This window comes from Plasmodium vinckei (genome assembly GCF_900681995.1).
Source record: "Plasmodium vinckei vinckei genome assembly, chromosome: PVVCY_08".
NCBI classification, from domain to species: domain Eukaryota; phylum Apicomplexa; class Aconoidasida; order Haemosporida; family Plasmodiidae; genus Plasmodium; species Plasmodium vinckei.
Window position 1 is genome coordinate 441,683 of NC_051300.1, and position 13,676 is coordinate 455,358.

The following is a 13,676-nucleotide window of genomic DNA, read 5'->3' on the forward strand; positions in this document are numbered from 1 at the left end:
TAGCATATTTTTTCAGTGTATATAATTTAAAAAAATTAAAAATATATAATAAAAAAATATAAAGTAAAAAATATATATTTCCACAATTTTTTATAGTAAATATTTTGTTGTATAAGTTTTTAATGCTGCAAAGATTTATTCTGTTACATATTTATTGTTTTTAATTTTTAATCGATATCAATTTAATAATATATATACACACTTTTTTCTTTTAATTTTCCCATTTTAAAATATATTATATATTTGTCTTTATTTTTTAATATATATAAAATATAGCAAAAAGACGAACTTTTTATAGCATAGACAATAATAATATACAAAGAATATGTATTAATGCATTATATAACGTACAAAAAAAATGCAACATGCAAATAAGTGTGTGTTTGAAATATTTTATAAAATATAGCTCAAAATAATAATTCGAGAAACATATTTTCTTTTATAATTTTTTAAATATTACTCCTTTCATTTATTATAATATAATATAACATACAATTGGGGTGCATATATATAAATAGATATTGTTATTTTTTTCGCATGTAATATATACGTATGCAAACAGAAATGAATCAAAAGTAAATTGGAAATAATCGCGAACAAAATCGTTAAGAAAATCGTTAAGAATAATTTGTTGAAACATTCTTAAATATGAAAAAGCAAAAAAAAATATATATAAAATAGCTATAGCAAAAATCGACCAATGAAATGCTTCGTTAAAGGTTTTCCAAAATGAGAGCATTTCTTTTTATTATCAATTGCTTAATTTTAGGTAAACAAAATAAAATATATATCATATTTCTCTTAATTATAGTGCAGCTTTCAAATGTACATATTCCACCACACATATCTCCTTGCTATTTTCTACTTTTACGACAGGCAATTTAAAAAATGTTCAAAGCACAAATGACTCAAACAATAAAAGTAATATATATTGATTATATTTATTTAGCTATTAAATAGACACAATATACTCCCATTTTATCCCTTACAATTATAACTCATTCGCATAACCTTTTTATATTTTTTCAGATAATATCGGTGTTTCTAAAGAAGCATTATCAAAATTAACAGAAATGAAAAAACTAGAATTGGATCTTTTAAAAGATTTTGTAAAAAAAGATACCGAACATTCAAATATATATAAAAAATACCATTGCATATCAAGTGATTATATTTCATTTGATAAAAAGGAGGGGAAAAGTACTAAAATATATAAATGTTAATATATTCATATTTTATTGTTTTGTTTTCCTTTTTTCATTCCTTTTCTTTTATCAAACTCTCATTCAGATGGTCAAGCTAAAGGGGGGGAATCCGCAACTAAAAGCGAACAAAATACAAAGGGAAGTGGCTTTATCGATAAAATAACTTCCTTTGTAGGACTATTTAACTATAATAAAATTAATAATATTTATTCTGAGAAAATTCATCGAATGCATCATAACACAAAGGAAGAGAACAATGCACCTGATGAACACCCAAGTGACAAGACTAAACTTATTGAAAATAATGAAGTAACTAAAAATGAAAAACCCAACTCATACATGGAATTGTCTGCAAAGGAACCTTTAAACAGAGGATTATTTTCTTCAGACAAAGGAAGATCTAATGAAAATTATCAAGTAGGAAACTTAGGATCATTTTATATGATTTTTGGTGCTAGCAATATAGATTATCCATGGGCTTGTACATGTGATCCTCTACAATTAATTGAATATAAAGAAAAAAAAAGAAATTATGTTTTATGTAGTAACCAAGTGGATATGTCCATACAAAACAGTGACTTATATTGCAATCCTAAAAATTCTGCTCATTATTCTTATTTATCTTATATTTTAATTCTTATAATTATAATTATTTCTTCATAAATTTTAAATTTGTATAGTATAAAATATTATTATATTTGTCTAATATTATTTTTTTGTTTTTTTTATATCTCCGTCATTTTTTATGTATACATAAAACTCAATTTGTAAAAAACTAATATTTTCTTTGATAAATATCAAATATAATTTAAGCCAAACTTGGAATATATAATTTTTCAAAAAAAATATAAATGTCTAATGAAGTTTTTAATAATTATATACCATTAAAAATGTAGAAAATGAAGGTATTCCTCAATTTTATTTTATAATTTTGTAAAACAAACAATATATGGCAACTTTAAAATATGTTTATAAATATATTATTTATACATATATCTTATCATTAAAAAGATATTATATTTTGTTATAAATATTTTTAATAATAAATATGCTAAGATATATAGAGATTTTTCAATCATTTTATGCAGTCGATAAAGAGAAAACATTTTTTTTATATATTTTTTTACTCTATTTTTTACTGCATTTGAAATAAAAAAAAAGACATTTATATTAATCAAATTTTTCGAATATTTAAAAAAGAATAGTAAAAATAATATGGGACTATGAAAAGTATACGTAAATTTTCAATGATCTATCTAATTAAATAATAAATTGCAAATATAATAAAAGGAGGGAATAATAATCAAATATTAATATCCATTTTTTCTCTCTTTTCAATGAGAAAAAGGAGAGGAGAAATTATTTATGAAAAAGGCTTAAATATACCATTATTCTATATCCATTAATTTATTTGTATTCGCCTGTCTGTTCATATTTTTTTTATTTTTTTTTAATAAAATAGCCAAAAATATAAATTTGTGTGAATAATTTTACACATGCTATACTTATTTCCAGGTTTCTACTTTTCTCTTTTTATTATTCTCCCCCTTTTTATACAATGTCAACTATTAGATGGATGCACAGAGAAGAGAAAAAACCACGAAAAAAAATAATAACATTAAATGAAATAAAACAAAGATATTTAGCTGACTGTACTAGCCAAAAAGAGAAAAAAAAAAAAAAATTTATTACATTCTATGAAAAAAGAGGAAATAAAATTGTAAAAATTCAAAACGATATTTATGAGAATGATGAAAATACATATTCTGATGATAAAAAAAATGTAATGAAAAAAGGAAATTATAATGTAGAAACTGGTAATAGAGGTATTAAAAAAAATGTGATGTTTTTAGAAAGCCATAAAAAAAATAATCAAGACTTGATCAAAAACCACTTTGGTAATTTTCATAATAATGAGAAAAGTGTGGGGATAATAAAAAATGATCATTTAAATATAAATCTAGACATTAATATTCAATGGGATAAAAAAGAGAAAGATATTTTTGAAAATAAAACAAACACAAACAATTATGATATAAAAATAATAAAACATGACAAAAATTGTAATAAAAAATTCCAAGAAAGGAGAACACCATCTGATAATGTTATTTGGCCAGATAAAAAATTTTATTCGAAAAAAAATGACCACGATAAATATTATGAAGAAAAGGATATCAAAAAATACTATGAGCCAAATTATAAAGACAAAGAAGTTCTAACAATAACCAAAGATGAATATAATAATTATATAAAATATAATAATAATGAAGCTGCAAAAAATAATAAAAAGGAAAACTATGTTAAATATATGCCATATAGTAACAGTTATTTATGTAACACCCAAAATGAAAGAATAAAAAAACAACTTCGATTTGGAAATACACACATAACAGAAGAAGACAAAAATAATATTCCTGACCAAAGGAGATATCCAAATAAAAATAAAACATATGTTAACTATGATTCAAATATGCATAAAGACATAAAATATGAGCCATATAAACATGAAAATAATCTAAATTCTAATAATTATATTATTCAAAATGAAATAAGACGGAATTTTCATCATAGTCCTGAAATTTATAAAAAAAATATATATACTGATAAAAAGAAAGATAAAATTAAAAATGCTATTATATCCTTAAATATGTTAAATAATATTTTTTTAAAAAAAATGAATAAATATTTTTACATTTTTGTTAAGCAATTATTAAACCGTAATATTAATAAACCAATATATAAGAAATATGTAAAACTAGAGGGTATGCGAAAAATGCCACCATCAAATAATCGAAATTGTGTTCTTATTAAAAAAAACGATAATACAAAATTTGAGACTTTAAAACCACAAATGTTTATAGAGTCTAATCAAGAATTTTCAACCACTATCTTGGATCAAGGGTTTGTAGAAAAGAGGGAAGATTTAAACGATCACAAAATAAATAACAATTATAACAATCATATTGATCAGACATATAATCCACAAAGTACATATAATGTTCTACAAAATGAAAAACGATCCTCATTAATAAAAAACAAAAATTGTAAAAAATGTGAAGATACATCAATCCTTAAAATAAAAACATTAAATAGCACTATAATTGACAATTTTAGTGAAATAAATATAAATGATAAAAGTAGAAAGGAAAGTAATTTAAAATTTTTTTGTGTCTTATTATCTCTCTTTTTAAAGAAATACACATATAGACAATTAATAATTCCATTTTTCCTAATGGGCTCTATACCCCCAAAACAGGTAAGTAATATTAGGCAGTAAATAAGTAAATGCATTATTATCCCTATAAAATTTTGTAATCTTTCTACACTATATATAATGTAGATTTATCCAAACTAGCTTAACATATCTGATCATTTTTTTTTAAACTTATTTTAGAAAGAAAAAAGGGCATTAAGAAATTTCTTAAATTCAAGAGTCTATTTCTTAAAATTGTTAGACAAAATTTTAAAAAATCAAGAAAAAAAAATGGTAAAAATATTTTTTCAAAAATTAATCGAAAAAGATAAACCAATTGAAAAATATTCAAATACAGAAATAAATCAAACTGATCAAGTGAAAAAAAATGTAGACAAACAACCAAATTTTGACGACCATAAAAAGGCTGAACAACTAAAAAATAATCCATACTCAACCGACGAAATAGATGGTAAATACAAAAAAGAAAATCAAAAAAAAGAAACAAAGAAAGACAATAATAATAATTATAGCAATAGTAAAGAGCAAAAAAAGGAAACAAGTCCCAGTGCGTGTTTTGGTAAACCTAAAATATATAGAACTGATGATTATGCGATATTTTATAATAAAAAATTGTTGAATGAAAAAAATAAAACATATCATGAATGCTTATTAAGATCTAAATCAGATACATTGTTAGACTTTTTAAAAAGATCAAAAATGTATAAATTTACAAACAGTATAATGATTGAAAGTATGACAGAAAGTATGAATAGTTCAGGTAATAAAAGCTCATCAGGTTTTGAACAATTTTTTACTGCAACATATAAATTAAGCACTGATAATTTTGCAAGAGACAAATATAAAAGTAAATTGAATTTTTCTGGTTATAAAAATATGTTGGACTATTCTACTATGTTTAGTAGTTGCACACACAAAAATAAAAATGATAATAGTGATAAAAAAATTAAAAACAATCATATTAATATGGATAGTAACTTTTTTTACATTAATAATCAAAAGGATGGCGGAAATACAAAACCTTATAAAATATATAGAGAAGATAATAAGATTGAAAAAAACAATAGCATTTCTCTTACACCTATTTATGATTATGAATTTCATAGTAATAAAAAAATTGAAATAATTGATGAAAAACATATTAATAAAAATTTGGGGAAAATAAATGAAAATCCATACACCTTAAAAAATACCAATTTAAATGATAAAGAATGTAGAGAATTTTTTAAAAATATTAAAAAGAAACTTAAAATAAATTATAAAGAAATTTTACATACTAATATAAAAAAAATACCAGACTTACATATAAGTGATTTAAGTAGCACAATCGATATTTCAAAGCATGACCAACAATCATATAAGCCGGGAAAAAAAATAAAAAAAAATAAAAATACCAATAGCAATACCAATAACAATAACAATAACGATAACAATAACATTTGTAATGACTCCATTTTAAATAATCTAAACTTTTTAACCGAATCAGATATGGCTTTAATAAATAACTTTTCTCAAAATGTTACAAAATAAAACAAATATAAAAAAATCCATTTTCTTTTATTCGTCTTCTCTTTGAATAAGTTGTGATCATATTGAATGTGAACTATTTAATTTGCTTTATTTTTTTGTTTTTTTTATTTTTTGATAATTTCCTTCCTATCATTTTATATATATTTTTTTTTACGTAATTTTTTGGGTATCACTAATTTATTTTGGCATATAAATTTTTACTTTTTAACAATTTTTTACTAACAGCATTTTATTCTACTTTTTTTGTAGCCAACTTTTAGTGGCACAACAAAAATGCGGAGTATTCCCACGTAAACAAAAATTATCATATGCAAATGTATGTACAAGCATATAGTACATATTATGCATTATTACTTTTATTTATTTTACACACACAGATTAGTAACTCATATTCTCTCACCTCTCTAGTGTACCTCCCATAAAAGGTTTGCCAATCTATTCACTTCATATATTTCAAAGACAATTTTTTTAGCCAAAAATTATGACCTTTTTTGGATTTTAAAGAATTTGTAACTTTTCTGAACAGTCATAAAATGATAAACCAATCAATATTAGCTAGAACAAGCCAAACATATTTTTATTTAAATTATGTTAATAAATTATTTGTCTTTAAAAATTTTGGAACGGTTAAAATTCCAGAAAGTTTAAAACCTTTTTACGAGAAAAAAAAAGAAGAATTGGAATTAAAAAAAAAAAAACTAGAAGAAAAGAAAAAAAAAATGGATAAAGTCCAAATATCAAAGGAAAGAAAAAATAAATTCAAATCATCGAAGGGGCAACATAACATATATTAGTATATCCACTTTTTTTTTTAAGCCAAAATTGTGCTTATAAATTATTAAAAAAAAAAAAACAAACTTCAAAATATAAGTCTATAATAGACAATTTTTATGTGTGCAAATGTATATATAATTATTGCGGATTATACAATAATTTTATATTTTTTATTTTTTCATTTTTTTATTTAGTCCTACATGAACATTACCAACTTTCCACCTTCAAAGCAGTTAGCAAAAAGCCATCACCCAATTTGGCATTTTTTATAGCTGGGTGAGTTCTCCTTTTAATAACTTGATGTTCTCTTAAAATAAATTCATTTAATTTTATATTTATATATGATTTAGAATTTATTAATAATTGCATAAATAAGTTTGATATATTAAAATCGTCAGTATGTATAATTATTTTATTATCATTATTTAAATATTTTAAAGAAATTGATATTAATGTTTTTGCTAACAAATTTATATCTGTATTTGTATTATAAATAAATTCACTTGATATAATTATAACAAAAGATTCAGCTTTTCTCATATTTATATCGTTTATTATATTTTTTTTCATTTTATTTATTTCTATAAATAAATTATTTTTTTCTTTCATTTCATTTTCATTTATTTTTTTTTTTATATGCTCATTAGTATAATGTACCTTTTTCACATTTTCATTTATATTAGTATCATTGTTATATATTTGTTCTACTTTTCTTTTTTGTGAGTTTTCCGTTATATTACTTTTTACATCATCACCTATTTCATCCTTCTTCAGCCCATTCCCTAATGTTGCTATAACTTCCTGTTCCTTTCTTTTAGATTCATTCAAATTTGTTTCTACATTATCAAATGTGTTTATTACACCATTTTTGTCTGCCTGATTTATGAGCTCATTATTCTCTACTACATTTGGAAAAACTATATTTAAATTTTCATCAAAATAAATATGTTTATTTGTTCTTATGTCATTTGGAGGATCTAATATTTTCACTTTTGCAATACTTGTATTTTTTTTTATTCCAAAACTGGGTATAATGGATCCACATGTATTTTTATATACTAGTGATAATATATTTACATTATAATCATAAACAATATTTATAACACTAGTTAATAATCCATGTGAATCATCATAAATTATTATATTATGTTTATCAAATGGGCTATTATCAACAACCTTTTCATTTTCACTTTCTCCTTTTGTTTCTATATTAGCTATTCCAGTGTTGTTACATAAATCTGGGTTTGTATCATCTTTACAATTTTTACTATCGTCATTATGAGCGAGCATCTGATTGTTCCCATCCTTTATGAGCACAGTCCGATTTAGGTGAAAAAGAAGGTTTGCCAAGTAGTCAACACGAATATATGAAATCTTCTCAGGGAAATATTTATAATAAAAATTGGCTAAATTAAATATATTACATTCATATACTGTAAATTGACATAAATGTCTTTTTAATTTTTTTTGTATATATTTAAATTGGGATATTACAGTTTTTTCATTATATGTAGCTGAATTATCTACAAGCTTTTGGACAATTTCATATGGGTTTTCATAGTTCATTTCTTTTATCTCTGCAATATTTTCTTCTGTTAATTTCTGGGAATTATTATTATGATATATATCTTTATTTGTTCCTGTAATATCTTCATCATAATCTATATCCAATTTATGTTTTTGTTTTTTTATTCTTACCCATTTATTATTTATAAAAGAAAATGTTGATCCATATTTTTTATTTACTAAAAACATTAAATTTATATAATTTTTTTTTATTTTTATTTTCATATCCGCAACTTTATGCAACCTGCATTTTAAGTCATCATCGATCAAAACAAAGTCATGTTTTTTTATCTTCATTTTTTCAATTAGTTATAAGTTAAAAATATGACAAATTATTTTACACAACTCAATCAAATTATATTTGTTTTCATCTCAAAAAAGGTGTATCACCTTTTCCAATTTCAAGGAAATGCAATACAAAATTTATGCGTAATGTTTCACTTTATAATATATGAAGTTTTATCCCTGTTATAAATAACCAAATTAAATTATCTCCTTATGAAAATTGGAAATATATTAATTTGAATAACAATTTGTATTTTTTATTTTCTCCCGTTTTTTTTTTTTTCAAATGTTCATTTTATTGCAACATTCTGTATAATATACGTAACAGTATGCCGCTATGTAAGTTGTGCTGATTTGTGGTTGCTTTGTATTTTTACTTTTAATATAAAAATTACATAATAAAAAATAAACTAAGTTCAATTTTTCAATCAAAATGAACAAATGTAGAAAAAGAGAGTAACAAAAAACTGTATTTCTAACAAAATTGAAATATCTCTACAATTCAAACTATTTTTGTTGATATATATATTATAGGTTAAATTTAAAACCAAATATGTCACTTTTTTTTTTGTCAATTATTTATGGATATATAAACAAAACAAAGCTAAATAGAAATTTCCCTATATATTGGGGAAAAGTATAAAATAGAGATTCATATATAGACTATAGATTTATAATTATTCAAATCATTTCAAACGATAAAAATATATTATATATTTTCCATGTAGTATTCCCTGTACCAATTAAAAATTTGCAAAAAAAAAAAAAAATATAAATTATAACAAAATTGGTAGAGGAATTTATATCAGCATCATGGATATTCACTTATGCTATATTATACATATTCATATTTACTAAAAATTTGATGGTAATTTAAAAAAATTTTTTCTCTAACAAATATATGTCAGTTCTTTTATAATAAACATTTAAAATTATATTTTTTTGGCAAATGTGTTAATTATGTTATAATTTTATAAAAGCAACCCATTCCTTAAATATACTATAAAAATAACATGAACTAAAATTTTATTAGTATATATAGGTGGAATAATTTTTTTTGTGTAATATACTTTGATATAATATTGTGCTTATTATTAACTTTTTTATTTTTATTTATTTTTTTTATTATACTATTTTCATAAGAGAAAAATCTATTACCTTTCTGATTTTTCTTAGCATTTTAATCTAATTTTTTTTTTATATTTCCCTTGTGAATATATCATATTTCTATTTTAAGAATTTTTTCAACTTCATTCTTTTTTTGTATATAAATATGAAAAAATAATACATATAGTATATGTTCGAATTATGTACTATTTTTTTTTATGATTAACTTTGTCGTATTTACTATTTTGTAAAGGGAGTGTGAGGGACACATTTTGATCAATCTTATTATTTTTTACATATTCCTTCCCTTTTATGTACCCTTATTATAATTTTAATAAAAAGTATACTTATATCCAGTTAAAGACCGTTAAATAATAACTTATACACAAGCAAAGAGAATTAAATATACATAATATATGAATAAACCCACAAAACAAATATAGTACTGATAAAGTAGAGAATACTGTTACAAAATAATAGTGTAAATAAGCAAAAAACAAATAAAAAAAAATATATCAATTTTTTTGTAGTGAGCCAAATTTTGCACACATTTAAGTAACACGACATTGGCTATTTACTATATAAAAAATTTATTAAAAAAAAAAAAAAAAGTAAAAATTTATGAACAGTTCATAAAAATATATAATAAAAATGGAAAATGATATATTTGAGAAAAATATAAATGTGCTTGAAAGAATATATTTAAGCAAACATGTTGTAGTACATCCTATAGTATTACTATCAGTAGTAGATCATTATAATCGTATTGCAAGTAATACAAAAAAAAGAGTTTTAGGGACTATCTTAGGAGAAAAAATTGATGGTGTTGTGCATATAACAAATAGCTATGCATTACCATTTGATGAAGATATTAAAGATATAAATATATTTTTTATAGATGATAATTATAATGAAAATCTATTTAATATGATAAGAAAAATTAATACACGTGAAAAAATTGTTGGATGGTATACTACTGGATCTAATATAAAACCCAATGATATATTTATTAATGAAATATTTTATAAATATCATCATGCCCCTATATTTTTACTTGTCAACGTACATACAAATCAAAGTATTTTCCCAGTAAATGCATATGTAGCTATAGAAAAGGCTATATCCAATAATAAATTTAGAAAGACATTTATTCATATCCCAGTTAGAATAGGTAAGAAAAATTGCTATAAAAAGTTTTAATTTTTCCACAAGTTTGTAAAAAAAAACAATTCTTATTTTTGCACTTTTGCTTTATACATTTTTTACACAATTTTCATTTCAACCCCATTTTAGGCGCATTTGAAGCAGAAGATGTTGGTGTTGAATTTTTGCTAAAGGAATTAAAAAGTGTATCAACCTCAACACTAGCAACAAAAGTTGGCGACAAATTATCGTCACTAAAAACATTAATATCTAAATTATATGAAATTTCTGAATATTTAAATGATATATTACAAGGAAATATAGAAATGAATATAAAAATATTATACAATTTACAAAATGTTTTTAGCTTGTTACCTGATACTGAAAACCCAGAACTTGTTGAAGCCTTTATGGTTAAAAATAATGATATTATGTTAAACATATTTATAGGTAGTATTACACGATCTGTTATAGCTCTTCACAATCTTATTAATAATAAAATAGAAAATAAAATAAATACAGAAAAAAAACAACTTCTCGAAGATCAAAATATTAAAGAAAAAGAAAAAGCCAAAGAAAAATAATTAACAATCATATAATTCCCACATTTTAAATCAAATAAAATTTTAAAACCAAAGACTTACACCGAAATGGAAACATATAGCAAATACCATAAATATGCTCATATTATTGTAGCATATTAATGAAGGTTTACTTAAAAAAAATTCAAAAAAAAAACATTGAAGCAATAGGATGATCATACTATATTTATTTATAAAATCTGAATCATTTATATTACGTAAAACGTATAATAAAATCTTGGCTTTCTTAAAATAAAATATCAAAAATGCAAATATATGATGTCATATCATTTGGTATAGCCAACTTTATATACCAGCATATTATAAACGAATTAGCTCGTATATATAATATGCTTATTATATGTGCATACATATATACACATTTTTTTTTGCCTTTGTGTTAGCAAATTGTTTAAAAAAAATTGTCGTTTTCTAAAAGACAAATTAAAAATTTTGTTTTCATAAAGAAGCAAAAGGAAATATATATATTATATAACGTGAAATACATATATGTGTTTTTCTATATATATATATTTTTTTTTTTTTAATTTATAATATTAATCATTTTGAAAACTAAAATAAAAACAATAAATAAGTTTAATATAGACCATTTCATAATTACATATGAAACAATCGTATTTAAGAAAACATATATAAGCATTAATTACAAAGTAAATAAACGTGCTAAACATAGCAAATTTAAAAATCCTAAATACAACAAACAATATTGTTAGTGTATAGTATTATACCATGCACATAAATATATATGCAAAACATTTTGTATATCTTTTTAAAGCAATTAAAATTTGTCTTTCTATTTTTATCAAGCATGTAATATAAGTTTGTTATATAATTATTTACTACAAAAAAAAAAGGATATATATAATTATTCCTATTCTATATTATTTGTTTGGAGGGTTTTCATAACTTCTTTCGATCTCTTATGCATATCTTCAATTAATTTGCTAATTCCTGCATTATCATATAAACCTAAACTGCTTCCATACTGATTTTGTATTTCCATTTTTTCTTCCAAATCATATTTCCTTCTATTTCCACTCACTGCAAACCCTAAATTTTGAAAAAAAAAAATGAATAATGTATTTATAGCTACATTTTATATTTTTAATGCAAATTATCAAAAAGAAAAATTCATATTAAAATTACCTGATAATGGTAATGCTTCCGATCTAAAGTCGATACTTTTTACAATTTTGTGTTGAGGTATAACTGCATTTTCGTCATCTAAAAAGGGGGAGAACAAGTTATTCAATATTTTGCCTCATATTATTTTTTCTTTTCTTTTTTATTTCAATTATTGACATTTACCTGGATGTAAAAACATATTTGGTGGCTTAATGAACTCCTTATATGTATTTTCTGCGCAAAAGTAGGCAAACAAAATAATAATATAAAATATCTCAATTCATTTTATATCTTGATATAATTAATATCGATGATTAAATATTTCTTACTATTTTGTAACATGTCCTTTACTCTTTTGTTAAGCTTTTCAATCATTGGTTTTTCTATCGTTTCTGTTTCACAAAAAAAAGAAAATAAATTTTAATTGTGCATACAACATTACACTATAGGGAATACTCACTAGTAATATCAACATTCATGTACTTTCCATTTTTTGAAAACATATTTCAATCTTATTTTACATTGTATATATTTATTAAAATATGTTATTCATTATTATTATTTTTTTTATACATACCATGAACATGAACTCTTTTGACTGTTCTGAATCTTCTCTTAATTTTAGATCTCAATCCTTTTCCCATTTTTCAAAAATAATTGTTCTATTATAATTAAATTGTATTATTTTACTTATATACCGTTGTAGTATAATTACTGATATTATGAGAATATATTTTTTTATTAAATTAATAATATTGCATAATTTATACTATTTTTTTAAACATATTTTAATTTATCTTTTTAAATATAAAACGTAGTTTAATTTGAACAATTAAAAAATTTTCGAGAAAAAAAGGAAAAAAAAAATATACATAATATATATATAAAATATGCATAACATTTTTAATCAGTTTAATAGGGCACGCTGTAAAAAATTATTTACATAATAAGGAAAAATTTACAACATTTACCCCCAAAAAATAAATAAAAAATTAAAGTTCAAAAATAAGTATAAAAATAAAAGTTTAAAAATGAGTATAAATAATATAAAAGTAAAATATTAAGCAAATGCTATCTACATATTATGCCCTTTATCATATGCATATAATTCTCTTACTTTTCAAA

General features: G+C 21.8%; 6 protein-coding genes across 6 annotated transcripts; 4 read left to right on the forward strand and 2 right to left on the reverse strand.

Annotated features, from left to right (window-relative positions):
* Positions 1–729: 729 nt before the first annotated feature.
* Positions 730–1,868, forward strand: PVVCY_0801090 (conserved Plasmodium protein, unknown function; the record flags this gene model as incomplete). The annotated part of the gene is made up of 4 exons (XM_008626914.2): positions 730–769; positions 877–921; positions 1,030–1,200; positions 1,291–1,868. The coding sequence occupies 4 exons, from the start codon at positions 730–732 to the stop codon at positions 1,866–1,868; spliced, it is 834 nt and encodes a 277-aa protein (XP_008625136.1).
* An 895-nt stretch (positions 1,869–2,763) lies between these two features.
* On the forward strand, positions 2,764–5,949 carry PVVCY_0801100 (conserved Plasmodium protein, unknown function; the record flags this gene model as incomplete). Its single annotated transcript, XM_037634226.1, has 2 exons — positions 2,764–4,461; positions 4,600–5,949. 2 exons carry the CDS (start codon positions 2,764–2,766, stop codon positions 5,947–5,949), a joined length of 3,048 nt encoding a protein of 1,015 aa, XP_037490359.1.
* A 533-nt stretch (positions 5,950–6,482) lies between these two features.
* Positions 6,483–6,743, forward strand: PVVCY_0801110 (conserved Plasmodium protein, unknown function; the record flags this gene model as incomplete). Its single annotated transcript, XM_037634227.1, has 1 exon — positions 6,483–6,743. The coding sequence occupies one exon, from the start codon at positions 6,483–6,485 to the stop codon at positions 6,741–6,743; it is 261 nt and encodes an 86-aa protein (XP_037490360.1).
* Positions 6,744–6,930: 187 nt separating this feature from the next.
* Positions 6,931–8,586, reverse strand: PVVCY_0801120 (tRNA (adenine(58)-N(1))-methyltransferase non-catalytic subunit TRM6, putative; the record flags this gene model as incomplete). Its single annotated transcript, XM_008626916.2, has 1 exon — positions 6,931–8,586. One exon carries the CDS (start codon positions 8,584–8,586, stop codon positions 6,931–6,933), a length of 1,656 nt encoding a protein of 551 aa, XP_008625138.2.
* Positions 8,587–10,332: 1,746 nt separating this feature from the next.
* Positions 10,333–11,408, forward strand: PVVCY_0801130 (26S proteasome regulatory subunit RPN8, putative; the record flags this gene model as incomplete). Its single annotated transcript, XM_008626917.1, has 2 exons — positions 10,333–10,852; positions 10,975–11,408. The coding sequence occupies 2 exons, from the start codon at positions 10,333–10,335 to the stop codon at positions 11,406–11,408; spliced, it is 954 nt and encodes a 317-aa protein (XP_008625139.1).
* Positions 11,409–12,297: 889 nt separating this feature from the next.
* Positions 12,298–13,195, reverse strand: PVVCY_0801140 (conserved protein, unknown function; the record flags this gene model as incomplete). The annotated part of the gene is made up of 5 exons (XM_008626918.2): positions 12,298–12,476; positions 12,573–12,650; positions 12,735–12,785; positions 12,881–12,943; positions 13,129–13,195. 5 exons carry the CDS (start codon positions 13,193–13,195, stop codon positions 12,298–12,300), a joined length of 438 nt encoding a protein of 145 aa, XP_008625140.1.
* Between the last annotated feature and the right edge of the window lie 481 nt (positions 13,196–13,676).